General features: G+C 36.4%; 1 protein-coding gene and 1 long non-coding RNA gene across 3 annotated transcripts; both read right to left on the bottom strand.

Annotated features, from left to right (window-relative positions):
* Positions 1-228: 228 nt before the first annotated feature.
* LOC141366067 (uncharacterized) lies at positions 229-6,360 on the bottom strand. Its single transcript, XR_012371027.1, has 4 exons — positions 5,990-6,360; positions 4,385-4,417; positions 4,113-4,258; positions 229-1,093 (listed from the first exon to the last, which is right to left on the bottom strand). It is a non-coding gene; the product is annotated as an uncharacterized lncRNA (long non-coding RNA).
* A 1,696-nt stretch (positions 6,361-8,056) lies between these two features.
* Positions 8,057-25,407, bottom strand: LOC129423923 (multidrug and toxin extrusion protein 1). 2 transcript variants are annotated; one of them, XM_073871106.1, is made up of 17 exons: positions 25,232-25,407; positions 24,655-24,756; positions 24,509-24,577; positions 24,277-24,425; positions 14,983-15,025; positions 14,737-14,781; positions 14,559-14,656; positions 14,370-14,467; positions 13,889-14,002; positions 13,747-13,814; positions 13,206-13,314; positions 12,687-12,762; positions 9,060-9,129; positions 8,795-8,927; positions 8,588-8,682; positions 8,428-8,506; positions 8,057-8,340 (listed from the first exon to the last, which is right to left on the bottom strand). In XM_073871106.1, exons 1-17 carry the CDS (start codon positions 25,241-25,243, stop codon positions 8,117-8,119), a joined length of 1,584 nt encoding a protein of 527 aa, XP_073727207.1. In that variant the 5' UTR covers positions 25,244-25,407; the 3' UTR covers positions 8,057-8,116. The 2 variants fall into 2 exon arrangements, with proteins under 2 accessions (XP_073727207.1, XP_055036436.2); XM_055180461.2 differs by having other exon boundaries at positions 25,003-25,394.
* Between the last annotated feature and the right edge of the window lie 683 nt (positions 25,408-26,090).

Below are 26,090 nucleotides of genomic sequence, written 5' to 3'. Positions count from 1 at the left end.
TAATTTTATTATGTAAGGGGACTAGATTTTCATCTCTAATTCCAACATGCTTTTTTAATGCTTATATTATGGGATTATGTAACTCTAAAGCAATTTCATTATGTCTCTGGCACCAGAATAATCATCCATAATTATCCAAATGTTATTTATTTTTTTTTAAATACAAAATACATTTGCATTGGCATAAAAAGCAAAGAGTTTTGTACAAATGTTTAGTGATATTGAGGCAAACCACTGCTTTCAGATCATCAATTCATTTAAATCACTACACATTAATTCAATAACAGTCAATAACTATTACAACAATCAGCACATGCAGTACATACATAAAGGGGCAATTTCCCAAACAGGTTGTAGATTAAGCCATGACTAGGCCCTAGTTATATTAGGATATTTTTAATAAAATAAAGTTTACAAACAAACCTACCTTATAAAAACAACACTGGAGTACATCTTTGGACAAAACAATGGCACTGATATATGGCATTGCAAAAGTCTGGGACTATGAAAAGCCCCATCTGTGAAACTGACCCAAATGTTTAAAATAGTAACTATCACAGTAGATTTAGAAGTGCTAAAGCACAAACACTGCATTCCAAAGAGACATGCAAAACAGTAAGTACTATTATTTATAAAATGGATTTACAAACTGGAAAATATCACTCCTTCAGAAAGTCAGAGCTACAGCATTTATAAACTGTTAAATCAAAGATTCAACAAAAACAAAATACAACAACCATTTCCAAAATCGACTCTGAGCAGCAAACTGTTAATGTATTAATAATAGAAAACACTTAAAACAGATAAAAAATTCAAAAATGAGCAGCACAGTCTTTCTGATCCTTTCACTGAAAGAAACTGTTTGTTAAAGTTACTCTCAATGCAGTTTGGATTTCCTCAAAAATAAAGCGGAGATCAGGATAGCTCAGGTTTAAGGCATACATCAGCTCAAACACGATGTTGCAACACCTTCATGGCTTCCAGGACTATACAAAGATCCTCTTCTTCATCACAAGAAGCATGTTGTTTGAGAGCAAAAATCCCAACATTGGTGTCTTCAAATGACCTCACTGATGCTGACTTCATCCATGCCCTGTACAAAACAAACAAATGTAGTTAAAGAAACAGAAAAAAGATTACTGTTACAATAAAAGTGTCATTGGAAATTAGTACAATGCAAACAAATATAAATGTAAGTATACAGACCCATGTGCATTGCCACAGCATGTTACAATTGGTAACAAATACATGGGTTACAAAGCAAGGCAGCTGCACTGTCCACTGGGTGTGTGTGTGTGTGTGTGTGTTCACAAGGGATGCTCCGATCGATCGGCCGATAATGGCATTAAATGACTCGATCGGTGCTCGCTAAATCTGCCGATCTCGTAAACCGATCTTTCTGTTTACTTTTGTCATCAAAAGGATTCTGAATGTGGCTGCAATTAAAGACATTTTTTTACGTAGCACGAGCATTTTTACAACCCTTTGCTCATGTGCGGCGTGCAGATTTGTATGTCTCTCTTTGCCTTTACAGAGATATGCGTATTTTCTATGAGGACGTGCTCCGGTCAACAGCGCGAGGCGTCTTCACATCCCCATCAAACAGCGTATACAACACATATCTATCACGGACAATTGCATCCTCATGCCAAAAGTTTCTTATTTGCATGCATTTTAAAGTTTTGAGCGTTTAAACTTTTATTTTCCTCACAGCTGCTTTTCTGCGTTCAGCCGCCGCCCACACACAGCAGCAGCCTGTCATCAGTGCACATGAACAGAGCGATCTCTCTCTCTCACGTCTTAACCTCTTAAACCCTGAGGACCCAGTCCCGGGTACAAAATTTCGTATTTTGACTCAAATAAAATATTCTTTTAATCTTTAATGGTCCATAATGGACCCCAGTAACACATAAGAGATACTGTTTGAAAGCTTAGACTCTCTACTTTCTCCAGATATGCATCACTTTGAGAAATCTTTTACTGTAAGAAAGTTATTTACACTTAATTTACACTATCACCCCCCCCATAATTTTTTATATGATTTAATATTCACATATTTCATATTTTTCAAGTATGACAAACATGGGCAAGTCTTATATCAAATGAAAGCTCTCATTCTCAGGAATAAGGCTACAGCGTTATTTTTGTTCTATTATTAACACATATCCAACAATAGTTGAATGAATAATAAGGTAAAAAATCGTCTTTTGTAAACATATGGGAAAATTGAGTGTGGACTGCCTCAGATAGCACATATAGCCACAAATGATACACCATCTTTTCTCTTAGGTCCTACTCTAAAAAATGAGTCCATTCACAGCATTTTCTTAGGTTGTGTGCATGAATAATCCCTTGTTATTTATTATATGTCCAAAACAAAAAATTAATATTTATATGAAAAATGTATTTTCGGACACTTCAGTAAAATGAAAATAACTTTTGAATGCGACATGCTAAAGAGATCATTCTTTTTTTGGGTGTTTACTGTCTGCTGCTGGTAACAACCAGAACTGTCTGCAGTCTGCTAGAGCACCCAGAACCAGAGTTATACACTATCAGAGGCAGTATTTACAACATATAAAAAGAAAATTTGGTGTTTTATCATATGAAAAACAACATAAATAACACTATTTGTCACAAACAGCAGCTTTTTATGTAACTTCAAAGGGTTTTCTTTAAAATGATATAAAGCAATTGCATTTATTCCACTGTATATGGTTATGGGAGCACTTCAAATGTTTTTAGGCAGAAATTGTATACAAAAATGGTATTATTCCTCCCATCAGTTTGAGTAAAATAACTTTTGCATAGATTATGATAGAGAAAAAAATCTTTTTTCCTCTGTAAGCTGGCAATTGCTGGAATCAAACAAAACTGTCTGCAGGGAGCTGAGGCACTCAGGGCCAGAGTTATACACTTTTAAATAAAAACTTTAGAAAAAAAACATCAAAAAGCGCCTATTTATTTTTGTGTTTATTAGAGGACTGACATCACATACAACCATGTTTAGCACTTTCAACACTGTTTTATGTAATTTCAAAGGGTTTCCTGTAAAATGATACCAAACATTTGTATGTAAACCTCTGCATGTGGGTATGGGAAGCTTTTGAAATTGGGTAGGCCAAATCCAGGCGAAAATCCCCAAAATAGCTTCAGGGTGGAAGAAGTTAAAGCTGCAGTAACCTATTCATCTCTCAATAAAATCACTCTCTGCTCTTGACTAAAGAACTTTTATACTTCATACGAATGCGTGTATATTTAATTAATACAGTAAAGTCTGTGAAGTGTTTTATTTTCAGTACTTTTAGGAGACATGAGCCTTTTTAAAGCCATATTAAATTTCTCTATGCAGAATAAATATTTGTTGTGCTTATTTATTTGAGTCACTATTAAAACAATAATATACCTAATTACTGCAAGTAATATAACAAAGGCAACATCCGTGGTATTATTTTATCTAGAAAAAATGTAACAGTTACAGTCATCAAAGAGCTTGCATATCAGCTTTAAAAAAATCAGAATCGGTATCGGCCGATCACGAAGATTACAAATCGGTGATCGTATCGGCTGCAAAAATCCTGATCGGAGTATCCCTAGTGTTCACTACACTGGAATGAGTTAAATAAAGAGGCCACGTTTCGAGTGTGTGCTACCATACCTGACAATCACAGCAAAAGTGAATTCTCTCATTTTCTCACTCTCGTGTTGTTACAGACCTGTTGTATAAATGTCTTTGTTCTGATAAACATGAAGGAAGATATTTATTTTGAGAAATGTTTGCAACCAAACTGTTCATGAGCCCCATTCACTTCAATAGTACTATTTTTCCCCACTATGGAAGTGAATGGGGCTTATGATTGGTTTGGTTACAAACATTCCTCAAAATATCTTCCTTAGTGTTCATCAGAACAAAAACATTTATACAGGTTTGTAACAACATGATAGGGAGTAAGTGATGAGAATTTTTATTTTTGGGTGAACTACCCCTTTAAATTTTCCCAGGTGTTTTAATGACCCGTGTGCCAAAAGATGTTGTAACTAAAACATACTAAACGTTCTGTACTTCCAACAATGTTTACACAATTTTATGTCTATGAATCTATATTACTTACTTCTGTCATTTGATCATTAATTGTTTGAAGTCTTTTTGCTAGCTGTCATCCTTTCTGATAGAAGAGTTTCGTCAGGTTTTTGGATTGGAGGTCCAGGTGACACAGGAACATAAGACAGTAGTGATTCTTTTAAATTCAGCATTTATCTGAAAACAAATTAACCAACCATTGTATATTTGAGTACTGCGAGTAAAAGAATAATAATTGTATATTAGTTACAAAAATAAGATATAGCTCCTAACAGCAGTACAAAAGTGAAAGAAATGACTTACCAATGCTTTTGAGTGTGTGCAAGGATGATGGACCTATAAGAGGAAATATTCAGAGGTGAAATCAAACATAACCTCAAATGATGAAGGTCACACATAGAGCAATAATGAAATAAGTATTATATCTGTCATAGGACGCAATTTTGGACAGAATTAGATCTTAAAACAACAAGGTTCTCTTCTGAAAATGTCAGCTTTAAGGTGTGGCACTTCAAAGCGATTTTTTTTCAGTTAATATACCAGACGTCACTAGCCTGACGTTGTCATACTCAATTCTAGTCAGAATTTGAGTCTGATACCGCTCCATTGAGCTATAATTATGAGGCGTGTCTCAACCGAAAAATTTGTCTTTGCAGCCTGACCGAACTGCTAGTTATTTCGCTACAATGACACTAACATTGTGATTATACTAAGTCTGAGTTAGCGAACGTACATCAACACCTACTATGTTTACAACATTTCGTTTATATCACAACATGAAGTATTTACTAAGTCATAGAGTATGACTATCTCTTACCATTTGTACGTTAGGTGAACTTCATCCACGACGATACCCTACGTTGGCTTGAAAATATTGGAGCCTAGCATGTCCCTCCACTTATTCAGCAACCACGACTCCGGGCTTCCGAAAAGAAGCTGGCAACGACCGCTAATTATATCCATCTCGTCGTGCACGCAGAGTTGCATCGCCATGATAAGGTTGCCCATTTCAGTTGCGACCAACCTTTGCCAAATCCCATAGGAAGGACGGCAAAAACATCAACAAATGCCCTGCTCGCGTTTCTCTGTTCCTCTTTTAAAATCTATGCTCTGTCGATATATTTTAGAACAGACTCAATGTCAGAATCCACACATCTGAACTCTACAGCGGCAGCCATTCAACACACGCGCTCTTTGGTGACGTGGTTCATTACGTTACTGTCGTTTATCTGTCAATCATCGTATAAAGCCTGCCCTCACAATTTGATTCGTCGGCCTGTTTTGGTATTCTCATAGTAGCTCCTCAACGGTGAATCCCCAGACCGATCTTCCCCGTATTTCAAATCGTGGTGGGCGGGGCTAAGATCGGCTGGCACCCAGGCTAAGACGTCACGCGAGACATTTAAAAAAGCTTTTTCTAACAGAATCAAGTGTTGCTCGTGGCGTAGCGAAGTCACGAATAACTGACGCGGGTCTGTTCATCTGATTAAGCAGACCGTTTGTTTCATACGCAATGTCATTATTAATTTAGTCAATTGATATCATCTGGTAAATTACTTACATGGATAACGTTACTCTGGACAGAATAACTTTTGGTTAGCGTTTTATTTGTCCTGATACGTTTCCATAGAACAGCTGAGTAAAAAGTGCCTCAAAAGTCAACTCAAAGCTGACAGTTTTCAACTCGGATAAAACTACCAAACGTGAAATAACGTTAAACAGCTGACATTTTTAAAACGCTGTGTTTTTCTTTATGAGCTTGACTGACTGTTAACTTACTCCACCAACCTCCTCCAAACTAATATTTACTACAAGTCATTGCAATGGCTACATATTGTAAACAAAAATAGTCTATCTTGTGAAGATATATCACGTATGAAGCGAACATAAATAAATAATAGAACTTACTTTAATAACGTGGTGTCCGTCTGAGAGAGTTCTTCTGACTGACTGACTGCAGCTGAGTCTTCGTTTTGGCGCCCAAAACAAACGATCTTTATTCTTCTTTTATGGCAATCGATGTCCTTTTCATTGAGCTATACTGCCCCTGCTGCTCAGGAGGTGCCGTTTTGTGTGCAAACCCAATTTTATTGCTTTAAGTATTCAATTCAATCAATTTTAATCAATGTGAGAATAATGTGTTCATTTTACATTCAAACAAAACATTTTAATCCTAATCAATTAAATTATGTTTACACAAGGAATATAAATATTTTGTGTTGCATATACATGTTTATTTTATTTAAATTCAAAGACCCACTAAGTCCATTTTTTTCAGTGTATTGGGTCACTGTGATTTCACAAAGTAGGATGTGATCGGCCTGGATCACCAATCCTCTGATCCTGGTTTTAATCAAAGAAACCTTAAATTACCCTTAACTCAAACCCTAAACATTTTTACCTCTCAAATTAGTGTGAAACACTGGCAAGCCCAGAAATTTTACACAGAATAGGGGTGAAATAGGGTGAACCTCAATCTCAAATTACATAATTTTACTATATAGTAGTGGTTAAAAGGATTACATTAAGTTTTTTTTAGTCATAGATCGAATCATTTTCGGATCAGGGTGGGAAAATAAAATAAGAACAATCTAAGAAACTATATCACGAAACTTTGTGAGACTGGGTAGATATAAAATAGAAAAGAACAAAGTTAAAAATAAAGTACGATCTTAACAGTAGTATTTAGATACATAATGAATCAAATGAATAATAACACTTTCTTCTTCATTGTATAAATTAAATAAAATTAATATTTTTAAAGATACATTAGTGACTTTCCTTAGTTTTCTGTTATTTAATTAATGTAAATGACACAAACATAAACAGATAAGAACTGCTACTTTCAGACCAACACAAAGATCTGATTTTTTTCTGATCTGTTTGCACTCACTTTGAGACATAACTGAATGTTTTTATCAGAATAGGTCCTAAGATTGTGGTATTTCGAGATAATTTTGTGTTTGCATGCTTTAGGAAACGCGCGGCTCCGTTCGTCTGCTTATCAGTGTGCGTCCATTTGAGTATGTGTGTGTGTCATTGTCTGTGCGCACACAAAACGGCTCACTTTAACATCTTGCGCTCAAATTGTTTAAAATCTTCTTGCATGTTAACATTTGCAAGGTTTAAAAAACACATGCAAAAGATACACTTTCTATAAATTGTTATTTATTTCTGAATGATGCGTATTTGAGCGATTAGTATTAAAGATATCTATCTATTATAATTTATGCACGATTTTGTCTGCTTTCACAATAAAATATTTTGTGTTTCTATTGACTTGGTAGACCAGCTGTCAATTTAAGTGTGTAGCCTCGCCACTGTTATGAAATAATAGTTTGAGAATTTAAAAAAAAAACCCTTAACCCTAAAGATTACTAAAGATTCTTACCACCACTGAGGTAAAAACAATCCACACACAGACAGAGACATTAACTCGTCTTTCAATTCTTCCAGAATACAGCATGAGGCGCACTTAAGAGTTTATTTACTTCAGATTGAATTCATTTGAATTAGTTTATTGCGAAATTGGGACAAATAACGGACAGTATTGCTTCGTTACAGTGCAACATGAGAATTTAAAATTCATGTAGTATTTTAATTGTAATAAATACCAGGGGACCTCCCTAATTTATATTTTTGTGCTTTATGGGGGGTCCCTTAAGGCTTATAGGAGGTCCGGGACTGAGACCCCCCAGACCCCCTCAATTTGAACACCTGATCTCACGAATTTCCGTGTTATAGTCTTTCTGTGTCAGTTTCACGAATGATTACTCAATTGTTTTTCCCATTCTTACCATTGTCACTTGGGGTTCAACTTTAAACTGTTAAGAGACACAATAAAGATGTCTTTTAAAACATTTTAAGACAGAGCAAATACCCAGTCACTCTTGGATTTGACAGCCAGTAAGGACTCTGTGTTTATGAACAGGAGGATGAGAATCCCTCGCTGTAGTATCACACGAACCAAGTAAATGGGTTTATTTAAAATTGGGTTTATTAAAAAAATTAAAATTTAATAAAAAAAAGTATAACTTATGTAGTCAGGACCTTATTCAACACAATCCCTCCGATGAGTGCTAGCAGCATAAAGAAAACAGAAAGTCCTCGACAGACCACCAGCTGTTTGGTGGTTAAGACCTCTCCAACTGTGACCAATGCAACAACCTCTACTGATCCGCTTTCTTTACTAACAGCTTCCAGATCTGTGTTTGCATCCGCTTGATGTCCTTCAGTTGGCTGTGGCACCCGTGATACTTCTGTAAAGAGATAAATTGCAAACTTATTTTTACTTAAAAACAATTCAGATAAGCTCAGGGTCATCATATGCAACAGACAGGTGATACCTTCTGTGAAGCCCCTGCTTTTCATTGCGTAACATTCATTTTTGGTTTCAGGATCTTGTACACCTGCTCTGACCAAAGCCTGAGAATTACAAGACAAACTTGTATCAACATTTATTTTACGAAGACAAAATCATAATGTGGATGAGGAAGTATTGTGCACCTCTTGAGTTGCTTTCTTCCAGTCCATTTTCCAAATGAGGATGATGAAGAACAAAGATTGCAGGAAAGCACATACAAAAAGCCCAACCCACAAACCTAATGAATAAGAGAATTCATGAAGCAGGGATTAATGGTGATCTGCATGTCTCTCAGTAACTGAGCTTTCAGTATTGTGTTGAAATAAATGACTAGAAAGCCACAGTCTTACCAATAATTCCCATGTTGACACCAAACATAAGGGTGACTCCTATTGGTAATCCAATCAAATAATATCCAACAATGTTACACAGAGCACCAATCAGTTGCTTTCCAGCACCTCTGACAATTCCACTTGTTATAACCTACAGACAAAACACATTAACAAATATTAAAAAGGCAAAGGGAAAAAAACTGAATGGTTTTAGAAACTCTCAAATTTACAGAAAAAAATTCAATTTGTGACTTCTATGTGGTAAACGAATGAATGGTCTTACCGAAATGGCATCAAATAGATGAACAAAGCCATACATAACCATGACCTGTGAAACTCTGAGCACAATGTCCCTGTGATGCGAGATTATGAGAGGATATTTGTAAGTTCACATAATTCAGACAGAAGTTACATTATTGATTACATTTAACATGTCTGTCCAAACTAACACAGTCTCACCCCATGTCGTCAATATTTGACGACACTTGACCATTCGTCAATATGTGACGCGGAGGGTATACCTTTCGCGTCATTTTTTGACGAACTGGGGACTTCAATACTATTACGTCCGTTGCATTCCCTTCTCCTATTTTCTTACCATTTTCGCGTCGGTTTAGGGTTAGATTACGCAAAATTAAACAGTGTACGCGAAATTAAACAGTGTACGCGAAATTAAACAGTTGTCACCTGGCGTTGGGGTTAGAAACAGTTGTCACCTGGCGTTGGGGTTAGAGTTAGGTTTGGGTAGGGATGTAATTATGTAAATCTAACCCTAAACCGACGCGAAAATGGCAAGAAAATAGGAGAAGAGAATGCAACGGACGCAACAGCACCGAAGTCCCCAGTTCGTCAAAAAACGACGCGAAAGGTATACCCTCCGCGCCACACACCGACGAATGGTCAAGTGTCGTCAAATATTGACGACATAACATAAGATGAGACCGGAACCTCATTATGCATAGGTGCGTTAATTTACTGGAAAAGAAAAGACTTTACCTACACTTTTACAAACTGTATGCCAGAGATAGTGATATGTGCAGATAGTGAAGTTTAATGTGATCCAATAAACATAATTCATGGCATGAAAGACAATGACGGAAACAGAAACATGAACTAGAGTCACTGTGGCATGACATGAAGACAGCAAATGCATTCAATAACAGACAATGGCAATTTAGTGATTTTGACATGGGCACCAACTGGTAGTATGCCACACACAAAATTAACAAAAGAATTAGGAACAAAAAACACTTCTACATGATAACTGAATCATGAATCAACAAAAGAATAAAAAAGGGAAACTAAAAAGTGCAAAGAATTGAAAATATAAGTGACTGAGAATTTTCTGTTAAACAATTGAAAATCAGTTATGCAATAGTGAGAAGTATCTATGGTAAACGGTTACTGACAAAATACACCAATGCCAAGGTCTCTATAGAGAGAGGTTTGGCAAGTAATATTAATGTTCTCTGCAATCAAATGAGCAGTTCGGTAATGGCCCGTTTGCCACAGGTCATCTCCTGGAGCACCGAGAAGTTCCTAGCAATCTGGAACGTGCAGATGCGGTCCTGGAGCCGGTGCAAAAGGTCCTTAACAATCTGAAACACGCAGATGAAGGTCCCTTGAAGTGAAGGTGTAGGAAGTGCAATATCTAGCACGCAGGCTATGGCTCAGAACATGGGGTTTGTAAAAAAATATATAACTTTTCAGATAAGGAGGAGTTTGGTGCTTTTCTGACGCAGAACCGTAGTTGGATGTGGATGTCAAAAGGAGCACACAGAATGTGGCCCACCCTTATTGAATGTGAGGATCTCATTTGAATACCATAAAGGACCACTGAGGTCAGGCATAAAAGATGTCTGTCAGTTGTCCAAGCGGCCTTATCTGATGAAACTGGGCATTTGTTTTTGTTAACCCACCCAAATCCAGTCCCAATGTAGGGCACCCTCCTCCAAGGCAGCAGGGGGGCCTAAAATGCTTTTTATCTGCAGCATGAGGGGGGACCAGTGGGAACATGACACATAATACAAAGGAGCCAATCAGAACAAGACACGAAACATGACAGTAAACATTTTTAAAATAAAAGACATGAACGTGAAACATAGAACTTTAAAATAAAAGACATGAACATGCCAAGAAAAGACAGAACCCTTACATTACTGTAGTAATGTGACATTTAAAAACATAAGGTAGTGGGAGAACCGGGGCGAAAGTAACGCAGGACGAAAGTAACAAAGTGATTTTCTCCGAGCATCTGATTACATCTGCATTCCAAACTATGACAGCATCTTTTGCATGCAACCCTTGATAGAGCTGACAAATATCACGTTATTTTGTGTTTTGCACGTGTAGGTCCAGAAAGCCATGATAGCCAAAATTTTCAACCATGATAAGTAAATTCCTAAAGTGGTCATTTTTTTGAAAACGTGTTTAGTTTCTAGTTTCATGTGTTACAATACTGATCAATCTACAGGTTATTTAGTGCTTTAACACATCCTGAAGTTTGACTTCTCAGAGTTTTTCAAAATAAAAAGTAAAATAATGCTAGGAGTTCCTGTCGGGATGAAAGTAACATGTTACTTTTGTCCCGCTGCTAATACAGATTTAATTTAATTTTTATTGTTCAAATTGTTAAAAAGGTTTTACTTTGAACAACTCAAGTTGGTCGGATTGGTTTTCAAACATTTGATGAAACGGAATTTTAAAATGAAAATGTAATTTAATCATTTTTTGCAAGAAAAAAGACTGCAGTTACATATCGTTACACAAGTTATTTAACATTTGTTCCAAATTCCACCTGGAAGTGATAGACAACACTTGGGAGTTATGGACCACAGCAAGAATAAATCTGTGTCTCAAACAAATTTTTTTTTAAATTATGTTTTTCAGAAAAATTGTGATTTCGTTTCCGAAAAAATTTTGCCCCTCAATATCAAGACAGTAATTACTTTACCTGTTATTTAAACACTCTAAAAAAACAAACGGTGCTACACAGAACCAAAACAGCTGCCCCGGATCGCAACGACAGAAGAACCATTCTAGCGCCACACAGCACCGGTGAAGAACCAGTGAAGCACCAGTGAAGCACCAGTGTAGAACCATATAGGGGCCATATAGTACCACTATAGCACCACATATGGTTCTACATAGCACTATATGGTTCCACACAGGTGCCTCACCGGTGCCTCACCGGTGCCTCACCGGTGCCACATGGCACCAAAAATGGCTCCTCCATCGCCACGATCCAAAGCAACTGTTTTGGTGCTATATAGCACCGTTTGTTTTTTAGAGTGAACAATATCCTGATTACCTGCTGTACCTTTGAAATACTGCAAGAAGTTTAAGGAAAATATAGATTTGTACATTTATTAAATATTTATTTAGCTGCATATTGTATATTTGCATATATTGTATATTTGATAAAAATCTATACCAAACATTATGTTAACAGTGTACATGAAAACATGTGTCATGTGTAGAATTTCCTTCTCAGCATTAAAATATATATCTAAATGCCATGCATCAGTATACTCTACAGCACTGGGTTTTAAACTTTGGTTCGGGGACCCCCAGAAAGTTCTAAGGGGTCCCCAGAAAATTTCAGAGAAAGAAAAGAGCAAATTGTTTCCAAATTATTTGCTATATTTGACAATCTTTGCTTTATTTATATTAAACTATTTAATACTTTTTATCTAACAAAGTTTGCTGTACACATTTTTTCAATAAAATAATATGGATATATACAGTAGGATGGGGGTTAGTAATAAGTTATATTACTTTTGGGGGTCCATCATAAAACCCCTGCTCTATAATATACTCCTATAAAAAAGAAAATCATAGTGATTGCAATCATGGGGAACCACAATTAAAAGACATTTTTTGTAGAGTGTAGATATTTACGTGCCCTTACCTTTCTGTGCTAAAGATGTATCCTACAATATTACTGGTAGCTCCAATAACAGCCGCAATCACACAGGAAACAAGAACTACAGATTAAAACACAAACAAATGTAATCAATGTGGTATTAAAAACCATTTAAACATTATTATTATTATTATTATTATTATTATTATTATTATTATTATTATTATTATTATTATTATTATTATTATTATTATTATTATTATTATTATTATTATTATTATTATTATTATTATTATTATTATTATTATTATTAGATTTATTCTAACTGCTCACTCTAAATAAAAAATTCAGTTTTTTTCAACCGGGCATTGGGTCCAAAACGTTGGGTTAAATCAATCCAGAAAATGTTTACATCTGACCCAACGTTGGGTTGAAAATAGCCAAGCATTTTTAACAGTGTATATTTATTATTAACAATATTAAACAGGTTATGTTTGATGTTGGGTTGCTATCTAAACACTTGTTCAGCGTCAGTTCTAAATATATAATGACATTACCACATACATCCACAGACTAAAGAGACTTTGGCTGAAAGTTTGGCTCGATCTGTGTTTCCAGCTCCGAGTGCATTTCCAACTCTCACATTGGCGGCCACTGCAAACCCCGAAGGAAACTGAAGGTAGACAGCAAGTTACTCAATGATGAAAATGACTCAATTTAATAAAAATGTCTGGATCAGTCAATTTGATTTTAGTGGTTTTAAATGGAAAATTGCAATACCTTCATCACAATGTTAAAGAGTGGCTCAGTTTAGCCCAGTGGTTCTCAACATTTAACATTTTGTAAAATACATTAATTTAACATAAATTCTTTGTAATTAAACCAAGAGAACTAACCAATAGCAATACATTAAATAATTCAATGTTTTGTTTAATTCAAAATTTAAGTATGGGGGGGCTGTTTAGGGCTAATAAATTGAAACACAGTCTTAACCTCCTCTCTGGTTTTAGTTAATGGTCTATGCATGACCCATAAAACACAATTAAAAACTAAAAGTGTCATCTTGCATTAGAGAGGGTTAGGAAAATAACATTGGTAATTTTACCATGTATGTGATGCTGGCCCATTCATAGACAATAGACTGGGCTCCCAGCTCAGACTCACTGATAAGTCCTACAGAAAACTCAAATTAATATACCAAATAATAAAAACAATTAATAAATCCAATATAAATCCAATTTGCAAACCTGCCAGAAATCCACCAATCTCATAAGTCCACCACTTTACACACATCATGAGCATGCTGGGAAGGGCCAGGCGAACAAAAGCTCCCCATTCCTGCAGACAGTCACGAGACCAACCTAAAAATGTGTGGGAGACATGAAACAAAGTTTGTAAAACATTATCCAACTCTATATCTATCCTCTGTTTAAGACTATAGTCTACAGCAATGGTCCCCAACATAGTGCCCACGGGTGTAACCTACCAAAGCACATTATACTAATAGCCTTATTTTTTATATAAACTTATTTTTATTTTGCTTAGCTTCTTGTATGTTAACATTTTAAACAATGATAAAATAAAACATCAACAATAAAAAACTTAAAAAACAACAACAAGTAAAACAAAACAAAAAAAAAGAGTAGACTACATAAAAAAGTAGCCCTCCACCAGACCCCCTGGTCTACAAGTTTCATAACATAAAAACCCCAACACACGACTGCTCACCGTCCCACGTGGCTTTATGCAGACCTCTCCAGCGGATGTAGACGTATAGAAACACAGCTAATGAATACTGTGATATTGTGTTTGCTGCAGCAGATCCTCTGTGAACAGAGTCAATAAGATTTTGAAGAAATGAGAGATAAATAAAAACTTTGTCTCCAGTATCTGAAGATAAACTGAACAGGCGCTTACATTACACCAAGATCAAGCTGATAAAGGAAGATGTAATTTATGAGAGCGTTGAGGACATTCACAACTGCTCCTGTGATCACCTGAGGCCAAATAATACCCTAAACAAAAAAACAGACAAACAATTCCTCAAAAGTCATATGAATAAACAAAAAAAGACAGATTTAACAAGGATGTTTACCTGATTCTGAAGATACATTCCCTGCAACTGATACATAAACGAGGCCTGAAGAAATTAACAAAAAAAATAGCATTTTACCTTAAAAATATAGAGGAAATTAACTATTCATTTATTGATTTCTTACAACATTAGAGAAAGCAGGTAAACAAACACATTAATATTTACAAGATTTAAAGGATTGTTCAAGTTGATAAATTGCTTTTGACACAATTAGGTGAAAATGTTAAGGAAGGGTCTTGCACTCACAGGCAGAGCTGGTATGAATATATTTACATAGCGTTGTGACAGACTGTTGAGAGAAAAATAGAGAGAGAGAGAGGAACCACACACTGTTAAAAAAAAAGTGTGACACTGACAGTAAATCCAAATTATCATCAAAATTTAAAATGGTATGACTTCATGTTAAAACCAGGGGCGGATCTACGAGTGCCTACCCAGGCGTGCATTAAAATACATTATGCTTAAAGATAATAAAAAAGCTCTATTTTAATGTTTAGTTATAAAAATGTCTAAACAGCTATCAATGAGAAAGAGTTTGGCTCAGAGTCTCGCCTGCCCATGACCTCGGTCCTAAACTGTTCCCAGCTTTTGTGTTCAACTTGTCTGATAACAGATCTCCTAAACCGTTTGGATTTTTTTCTTCACGGACGGCTTTCCGCCCCTGCCTGGTTAATGGGCAGTGCTTTAAAATCAGCGCTGTTGGTGGCTCAGGACCATCCCAAATGTTTAAGTTAATGTTCAATAAATTTTTCTGGGTCATCTATGTTTCAGACCAGCCAGAACCTGCTTTAGTAAGCCACAGGCATTTAGCTTATATTCGGTTGCTGCCATACATGGGTAAGCATATCCTAAAAGTGCTAGAAATTCATTATACATCAATATATTCTTCTTCTTCTTCTTCCTTTATTTCTTAACGCCATTCCAGCATCTACGTCTATATTCATGGCGAGAACCAGTTAATCCATACACAAGTTTTATTCAGACAAGTTGATCAATACACAGGTTGGGAAGGGACAATTTGGTATCTCCAATTTGCCTAACTTGCATGTATTTGGCCTGTGGGAGAAAACCGGAGTATCCGGAGTAAACGCTGACACAGGGAGAACATGCAGAAACTTCACACAGAAATGCCACCTTCCCTAGCACTCAAGCCGACCGAAGATTTCCCTTAATACAAAACTAAATTTAAGGTTTGTTTCTCGCCAAACCCATAGTTAACATTCAGATCACACAATCGCATGATTTACCAAGAGTTGCTTTATGAAAGCCTGCCTATGCGCATTCTCTTAAAAAAAGATTAAAAACTGGATTAAAGCGAGACCAGAACTTTTCTTTTTGTGTTCTGAGAAAAACAGTAAAGCTTTAAATTAATATTGAATCCCCATTTTTCTCATGTAAAAATGTCCCAAACACAGTCAAAGAAATTGGTTAAGGGATATACAAACTCTAAATAGATTCAAGGCATTGTTTGCGAAGCGAGGTATGCATTGTTAATATGGAGTTAAAGACACTTAAAGTTTTCTACTTTACAGATTTTTGTTATAAATTTAAAAGAATTTCCTAAATAAATTAAATACAATGTTTATGAGATCCGTTTCATGTTAAATTAGTTTCTTTTTTCTTTCTTTTTTGTTTGTGGAGTCGTAGGGAAGAGCTGTTTTTTTTAATAATTCATATAGCATCAGCCAGGTTATTTCGGAATCTATGTGATTTTTCTTATTTTTAAATCGGTTGGGTAGGATGGCTTTTAGTACTCACTATTAAGCCAGTGTTTTGCATGGAAGAGTTTTCGTGATGAAAGCATTGTTAACTCTGATGAGGACTACTCTCCGGAGACAATACCGCTACCGCATCGTCGACTCGAGGAAAAGCCACGCGATATTTACTCTCGTTTGATTGCTTCATTTATTCCTTTGTTTGCCTTCGCTGACTGCACATGCAGGTACTGTGAGTTCTGAATGCTCTTTCTCAGAGTACTTAAATTTTAACTAGAAAATGCATTTCGGGACGAACTGCAAAAGTGTGCTTGCTCTGGTGCCGCCGATTTAGTTTGTGCATCCTCACATTGGAGTCCCAAGTTCATGTACAAAGTTTGGTTTCAATACGTGAAAGCGTGCCTGAGATAAACTACTTCCTGTTTTGGCGGCGTCGACGCACATTTAGTTTTTGCGGTTAACTTATTTACTCACTTAAGTACACATAACCAAAAGTTTATAATATGGAATATAACATTGTTTTATGCAGTTTTTTGTCAATGCTAATTATTTCACGACCTCTATTTAAACTATAACCGCCATTTTAATAGCTGGCAAACATTAGGCTAGCTTCTAATAAGAGAAATTATACTTTTAGATTTCGTCAGGGCAGTAAAATCAGGTGTATGTTTGTCAGCGCGATACGCATGCAGTGATGCAGGTGCTGGGCTGTGAGCGATGGGCGATTAACTTACTATCTGTCTGATTATTTAGGCTTCAAAGTGGCAAACTCAGCCTAGATTCATGAAGATTTTAACAGAGGTGGAAAGAGTAGCCAAAAACTTTACTGAAGTTAAAGTAACTAAATAAATAATTACTCAAGTAGAAGTAAAAAGTATGCAATGAAAATAATACTCAAGTAGCGAGTTAGTAGTTACTCATGAAAAAATAAATCTAGATATATGCACACACACGCACACACACACACACACACACACACACACACACACACGCACACACACACACGCAGTGCCCTCCATAAGTATCAGAACAATAAAGACAAGATTTTTCTGTTTGATGTGGAGACCAGAAATTGGTAAGATAAATATCAGTATACCAGAAGTTTAGAATGTCACATTTTATTAACCTTTGTTTATGTTTCAACACATACATGCTTTAACAACAAAGAACAACAGCATTAAATGCTGACTTATGTGTATTGTACACAAATGCACATAAGTGAATCAAACTGATCCTACATATTTTATGCTTTTCATGTGTAAACAATCAGGACACAGCTCAGTGCCCATTAAAAAAAATAATGCGACAGATTCTGTACTTTTGTCTCATGTTCATCTTTTAATGTTTAGACATTTCTTGACTCCACAGCAAACAGAAGAATACTTATGAAGGGCATTTCTACAGTATGTGTAAAACTGCAACATACACCAACAGTATACAGAAAAATGTAGCTTGTAGCTGAAATATCAGACAAGTAAACTGACAACAGTTTTGTATATGTATAAAGTTGGAATCTCCTAAGATGGTCTGAGGACATTGACAGTTTACACTTAGACAAAACTCATGTTTTCTTACGTTGTCATGTCACGTGTGTTTTGTGAGAATCACTTACATCATACAGTACATTAAACAGCGAATCAGACGTCAATCATCGATGGATTTTCTTCAATCTGTGCTACAGTGTTTCTGGAGGTTGCACGCGTTTAACTGTGTCTGACGACGAACAGGTCGGCGGTCGCGCGTATGTAATGGCGGGTACATGTGTGAAGTTTTGCTTTTAGTTAAAAGATTGGTAAATTCATTTCCACGTCACCCAACACTGGTTATATTCTGCGTGTTTCTACATAGGTTACGAGTAAAACAGCTTCGGACGATTCCGTGTTTGAAGCGATCTGAACAATTCATTCAAACTGATTCGCGAACCACTTTAAAACATTTGGCCCATTCGCTTTGTAAAGAGTCGACTCAAAAGACTCATTTATTTGCAACACTTTGTAATGAAAACGACTCAAATGAGTCATTAATCCGCGAATGCGCCAGAAACACAAGATAGCAATTTAAAAATAAAATACAAATTTCGTAATTAATTAAAATACCGATGCCAAACGATCACTGCTACCCGAGGACGCGAAACTGACGTCTTTACAAACTAATACGTTTACAATGTATTACATTGATGAAAAAGGGAATTAAACTTGTTGTGCCATATATCACTGAAATAAAAGAAAGGGATTAAAATATGTCTGAATCATATAATTCCTACCTGTATGTGAAAATGCACGTTCTCCAGAGAGCTCGCGTTGATTCAAGCATTCAGAATATAAAATCCATTTGCAGTTTTGCGTCCGAAACCGCATACTGTATAGTGAATAAGATGAAGTTTACGATTCTAAAAATATGTATCCAGGAATCTGTCCATATACGATACGAAGCTTGAGTGGCAGCCGAGGTTACTGAGTCCTCCAGGGCTCGCAGCAGAGTCTGAGGCTGTCGCCTCTTCTCCGGGCTTCTCTGCTTTCTCTTCCTCAGCTCTTCGCTGTATTGTGGCTCTTAAAGGAACACATGATTCTCTCAACAGCTCTTTTAAATTCCATTTTGCCATTTTAACATTAAAACTACATCCCGCCATTGTTATTCAAACTTTTCCACGGAGCAATAGCCTGTTAGCTTAGCTTCTAAAGATGGCTGCCGCTATCTTTACATTCTGTCTAAAAAACACGTTTGAACGTAAAGGCTGCCCTCTACTGGTAAAGGCTAATGACATTTTTTTATTTTACACAGGTTTTAATTGGACATTTTAAAGTGAAAATAACATAATATAGACATGTTTCTGCAATGTTTTTTTTATCTTGGGCATCTTCACATTGGAGTAAAGAGTTCATATAAACATTTTGGTTAATAAATGTTACAGACATATTGAGATTTGAACTACTTCCTGTTTTGGCGGCGTTGACGCACATTTAGTTTGGGCTGTGGCGCGCAAACGCTTCCGAAAATCAAAAATCCTTCTAGTAACTTTTGTGAGGCTCGGTCCAAGGATCGCGTACGTGGAATTTCATGAAGTTTGGACAAAATTTGTGACCTGTGAAACTTTAAGGTTTTGTGTTCTATCCAATATGGTGGCCGAACGACATGGATCTGTGACTTCATCTTCTCAAGCAACTTACACCGGTACTGCCCGAACATTTTAAAGTTTGAACGGTGTCTCTGCGTCAAACGGTCTGGTCGCTAGAGCTGGCCAAAAAAATCTACCCGGGAAAAATAATAATAATAACTAGAAAATGCATTTCGGGACGAACTGCAAAAGTGTGCTTGCTCTGGTGCCGCCGATTTAGTTTGTGCATCCTCACATTGGAGTCCCAAGTTCATGTACAAAGTTTGGTTTCAATACGTAAAAGCGTTCCTGAGATATAAACTACTTCCTGTTTGGCAGCGTAAAATTTTAGAAAAAAAATTGTTCTTTTGATGTTGTGCATCCTCACATTGGAGACCGAAATTCATGTACAAAGTTTGGTTTCAATACGTGAAATCATTCCTGAGATATAAACTACTTCCTGTTTTGGCGGCGTCCACGCACATTTAGTTTGGCCTGTGACGGGCAAACGCTTCCGAAAATCAAAAATCCTTCTAGTAACTTTTGTGAGGCTTGGTCCAAGGATCGTGTACGTGGAATTTCGTGAAGTTTGGACAAAATTTGTGACCTGTGAAACTTTAAGGTTTCCAATATGGCGGACGAACGACATGGATCTGTGACTTCATCTTCTCAAGCAACTTACACCGGAACTGCCCGAACATTTTAAAAACACACACACACACACACACACACACACACACACACACACACACACAGAAATGTATACAGACTTGTAACAACTGTTTCTCTAAAATTTACCATAAAAAAAAATATTTCACTCAGTGATTGACAGCATAATGCAATCAATCGTGTTCCCGTTCAACAGTAACTAAGCATCAGGGACGTGCACAGGAATTTTAAGGGGCAGTTGCTCTAACCTAAAAAAAAGGGCACCTCCCTCCACAAAAAAATGCTACATCCAGACATGTTCGTATTTTGAATTTTAAAACTGCATAACAACATAAGTTATGCGTTACTGGAGAGCAGGGAGACAGTTCTGTCTTTAAACTGTCTCCCTGCTTTTATTACTCAAAACAAAACTGACTCGATGGCGAAAGGTCGGAAGACCAAATCATATCCACCGAGGAAATGTTTTTCGTGTTGTTACAGTAACACTTTGTTTACAGTTTTGCGCTGCTCAGCCTGGATTACAACACAATGCGTCCGATTCGCGAACTGACTCCTTTGAACGGATTCGTTTGAATGAACGGTTGAAACAACAGATCTGTCCCAACACTAAACTCACAAGACGTCACTGTCAGCACAATCAGTCACTTATAGCGCCTCAGAAAGGAGAATGTAAATCTGTTTAGAAAGATTTGCCCTAAATAACAGTCTCAACTAAAAAACATAGACATTTATTACTATGTTAACTTTATGATGAATAAATATTTTATCAGGTCTACCAAATAAGGATTTTATCCTACAAAGCAATAAAAGCCATGGTAAAAAACTGATCAAAGATGATGACAGAAGAGTGTCAGGTAATATCTGTGTCTGATAAATGCATGGTGCAGAGGAGGTTGTAAAACTCTTCAGAAAGACCAGTCATAATTTTTTTTAAAAGACTTTGACTTAAATAGTGACATTTTTACATTTAAAATATCTGCTAATGATGAGAACATTTTGATAATTATGTACATATAGAAAATCGGCCTAACATATCGGCCATCAGCTGCCCTGATTTCTAAATATCGGCATTGGCCAGAGAAAAAGCCATATCGGTCGACCTCTACGTGAAAGCATTCCTGACACACACACACACGCACGCACGCACGCACGCACACACGCACACAGAAATGTATACAGGCTTGTAACCAGGGGTGTTTCCAGCATTGAAGGACATCCGGGGTTTAGCACAGACCATTTTATGTAAATACAGGGATCACAAGCCTAGATAACCCGCTCTAGCTAGCCTAGAACCAACTATAACAGCTATGCTGCACATGTTCAATGTTTTCTTATAAAAATTTTTTAGAATTGTAATTTAAATAATTTTAATTTTTGGGTGAACAATCCCTTTAAAGTGTCCTATTTTCACACACTAGTTTTGTACATAATATACCAAAAATTCTTCTTTAGTACTTAAGATAATCTTAAAAACATGAGACTTAATGTAGGCCAGAGTTCACGTCACCAAAAGCAGCAGATGTAAGCTGCATTTTATTGATCATAAGCTCATTTTTAAAATAAGCGATAGGAAAAAGCGACAGCAGCACTGATAGCCTAATATCGTTTCATTTCTTTACTATTAATGAATATGATTGTGTGTTGAGCGTCTACGACAGGGCTATTCAATTAGTTTGTCATGGGGGCCAGAGATACATCAGTGATGATGACTACATATACATTTAAACATTCTCATGTTGTATTTTGAAACTGCATAACAACAAAATCAGTGCATTGTACAATATACTTTTTCTACAAACATGTATTTTCAAACTGCATACAACAAAACTTGTGCATTGTAATATGACCAAGTAGGCTTTATCTACATCCAGACATGTTCGTATTTTGTATTTTAAAACTGCATAACAACATAAGTGCATTGTAAGATACCCGAGTAAGCTTTATTAAAGGGGTAAATAAGAGCCATATCACACTCATTGAGAATTTAACTTATTTACTCACTTAAGTACACATAACCAAAAGTTTATAATATGGAACATAACATTGTTTTATGCACTTTTTGGCAATGCTAATTATTTCACGACCTCTATTTAAACTACAACCGCCATCTTAATAACTGGCAAACATTAAGCTAGCTTCTAATAAGAGAAATTATACTTTTAGATTTCATCAGGGCAGTAAAATCACGTGTATGTTTGTCAGCGCGATACGCATGCAGTGGTGCAGGTGCTGGGCTATGAGCGATGGGCGATTAACTTACACGTTTAAATTGCATTCTTGTGTGAGAACGATGACTCGCATAATATTTGAGCCTTTGTCTGCTTTGAACTTCGGAGAAACGCCAGGATCTTTTATCTAGTTCACAAAAATCGTTTCCTTTATTAAGACATCTAATGTCATTGTGATCGTTGAGCCGACATATCAGACAACAACTGTCGGAAGAGGAGTTGTTGTAAGCTGGAAATACAATAAATAAAGTTAAAACAGCCATAGAGTCCGTGGTCTCTGCATCTTGACGCGGGCAGACCAAAGCGCGAATACACGTGAAGGGGTGACTCGCGCTCTGCATCTCATGCAACAACATATGCACGCGCATCAAGATTGCGACCCTGTCCTCTTGCTTTCCATGTGAAATCAATGCTTCGCTGAGTGATTGACAGCATAATGATTGACAGCATAATGCAATCGATCGTGTTCCCGTTAGTTAAGCATACGATGATATATAACTTTCTTATCTGAAGATTATGTAAATATACGCAGTCTTCTAGCTGTGGCAAGCTGTGTTTTAATGTCTCATACATTTCTCAAAGTCATGACTGTTTACGTTAAATACACTTGGCATAACATGCATGATTTAAGGTAAAGTGACACTTTTTCGCGTCAATTCACAATCATTTAAACCATGCAGCTGTTATAGAGCCGATGCCAAACGATCACTGCTACGCGAGGACGCGAAATTGACGTCTTTACAAACTAATACGTTTACAATGTATTACATTGATGAAAAACGGAATTAAACTTGTCATGTTATATATTACTGAAATAAAAGAAAGGGTTTTACGTCTGAATCCCCGAAACATTCCTACCTGTACTGCACGTTCTCCAGAGAGCTCGCGTTGATTCACGCCTTCAGAATATAACATCCATTTGCAGTTTTGTACACAAATGTATATGAGAAATATTAATATTCCATTGGATTTAGTATCAAATAATCCTCAGTATATAGGTGTTTTCAATAGGCACGGACTAAGTTTCGGTCTAGTCACGTGTGAAGGCAAGGCAATTAAACACGCTTGGGCTGCCCTCTAGTGGTAAAAGCTATATGACATTTTTATTTTTACATAGGATTTTATTGGACATTTTAAAGTGAAAATAACATAATATAGACATGTTACTGCAATGTTTTTTTATCTTGGCCATGTTCACATTGGAGTTCCGAGTTCATATTAAAAAAATTATAAAGATATGTTACAGACAATCTGAGATATGAACTACTTCCTGTTTGGGGACTACGCCATAGGTATATTTTGACCTGTTTTGGGCAAATGCTTCCGAAAATCAAAAATCCTTCTAGTAACTTTTGTGAGGCTTGGTCCAAGGATCGTGTACGTGGAATTTCTTGAAGTTTGGACAAAATTTGTGACCTGTGAAACTTTTTAAAGGTTTTGTGTTCTATCCAATATGGTGGCCGAACGACATGGATCTGTGACTTCATCTTCTCAAGCAACTTACACCGGTACTGCCCGAACATTTTAAAGTTTGAACGGTGTCTCTGCGTCAAACGGTCTGGTCGCTAGAGCTGGCCAAAAAAATCTACCCGGGAAAAATAATAAAAATAATAATAATAAAACTTAAGAAGAACAATAAGTGTGCTTTTGCAAGCACACTTAATAAAACTTAAGAAGAACAATAAGTGTGCTTTTGCAAGCACACTTAATTATGTATTTGTATATAAAGACAGTTTAAACAAATTTGTAAAAAAGTTTTTTAGATAATTCCTGCCTATCCTGCCTTTAACCAACTAAAAAAACAAACAAGCAAAAAAAACCACACACACTGTACCTGGCCACTCTTGGACTCTGTTTGACAGCCAGTAGTATCGGCTCTGTATTTATGAACAGAGACCAGCAGGGAAAACAGGCCAACAGAAGGATGAGAATCCCTCTCTGTAGTATCACACCAACCCGCTTCAGATTATTACTGCCAAACGTCTGCAATGAAAGAAGAGACATCCTTTACAACGGCACCTTCATCTTCAGACAGTAAAACACTAACTCACTATTCTCTCACATACCTGCGAAATGAGTGTATCACATGCAGACGCCAAACCACAACCAATAGAGATTCCCGTAACATTAATAACCTGTGAAAAAAAGATAGTTGCAAGTGCAAACTGGTGTTGGATATTTATGTATATCCAGTACAGAGACACAAACTTACAGCAGTGGCAAGAGCAACAGCATCCAGTTCGGTTTTCCCCAAGTGTCCACAGAACACAGTACTGACGAAACTGATGAGAAAGATCATCAGCTGAGATATAAACTAAACACAAAGAGAAAAAACATAATTATAACGTAACACTTTATTTTGAATGCAATTTTTTTTAAATTTATCTTTGCGTTATGTCTTAAAATTGATCTCTTTACAGCCTATAATGTTGATCTGAACGGAACACTCTTTTTTTTAAGAAAATATTGTTCACATTGTGTTCAATGTATTGGTTTGATTAAACAGTGGTGTTAAAAAAAACACAAATCCAACATTTATAACTATTTGAAGGAGACTTACCACAGGTCCAGACAGTTTCAGCAGCTCTACAATCTCTTCTTTATAATTCACTGGTAAAAGTCTTCTGTAGTCATAACATATCTGTGAACTCCACTTTGACTCCACATCTATTTCTCTTGACTCTTCATTTCCCACAGTTACTGTGTTTACACCGTCCATTTTACTATTGGTGGCAGTACCCCTGAATACCTTTCAAATCAACTATAAAGTAAAACATAAATAAAAATACCTTTAAGATCATTCACAGTTTCAGTAGATTTCAAGGAAAAATACTTGTCTAATGATTTTTGTCAGCTGTTGTCAGTTGTTTCATGTTGCACTTGTAAATAGAAAGTTATTGTATTTTTAGAGCTGCATGATAAATCGCACGCTATTGTCATCGTCAGTAAAGCCGGTTCCTTGATTGGTAAATCGCCATCACCTGTGTAGTAAATGCTGCTCCATCTGAGTGCACCTGATGGTGATACTAATCAAGGAAGCGGTTTAAACCCGCTGTCACACTACACTTTTCGTTCCGTGAGAACTCGTCAAACAGGTGTTAGCTCGTATAGCAATATTTCACTGGCTGCTGCTTAGCAAAGTTCAAGTCTAGTGAACTCTGACCTGTGATTTCGTATCAGAGAGTGAAGATGTTGCCAGGGGCTTCATTTATAAAGCGTACGTACGCACAAAATGGGGTTGGAACCATGCATACAGGTACCACTTTCCACGCATAGGTTGTAACTTGTGATCTATAAAAACAAACTTGACGGGAAAATGTGCGCACCTGTCAAGTCTCTGCACATTCTGGAGATAATTAAGGGGAATTGGCGACACGGATGCACTGAAAAAAATGGACTTAGTGGGTCTTTGAATTTACATAAAATAAACATGTATATGCAACACAAAATATTTATATTCCTTGTGTATTTATGTTATTTACTGGCAAGAGTTTGTTCAAAGTTAAAAGAACATTAAACATTTACAAGTCTTTGTCTTTACAGAGTAAAACTAAAAAAACAGCATCAAGCAAAACATTCTGGGAAACAAAATCTGAAGCAAAAAACAGAAAAAGGTTGATGATGATTTCTGAATCCCAGAATGTTTTG

The sequence above is a fragment of the Misgurnus anguillicaudatus genome, chromosome 9, assembly GCF_027580225.2.
Source record: "Misgurnus anguillicaudatus chromosome 9, ASM2758022v2, whole genome shotgun sequence".
In the NCBI taxonomy this organism is placed as follows: domain Eukaryota; kingdom Metazoa; phylum Chordata; class Actinopteri; order Cypriniformes; family Cobitidae; genus Misgurnus; species Misgurnus anguillicaudatus.
Note: the sequence above shows the minus strand (reverse complement) of the source record. Positions and strands in the feature narration are given on the sequence as shown.

Excerpts from the sequence above, each read along its gene's own strand:
- LOC129423923 (XM_055180461.2), bottom strand. The coding sequence starts at position 25,161 with ATGGACGGTGTAAACACAGTAACTGTGGGAAATGAAGAGTCAAGAGAA. Across the intron at positions 14,003-14,369 it reads GCATAAAGCCACGTGGGACG|GTTGGTCTCGTGACTGTCTG; the intron begins GTGAGCAGTCGT and ends ACACATTTTTAG. Across the intron at positions 8,928-9,059 it reads ATCTATTTGATGCCATTTCG|GTTATAACAAGTGGAATTGT; the intron begins GTAAGACCATTC and ends TTTTGTCTGTAG.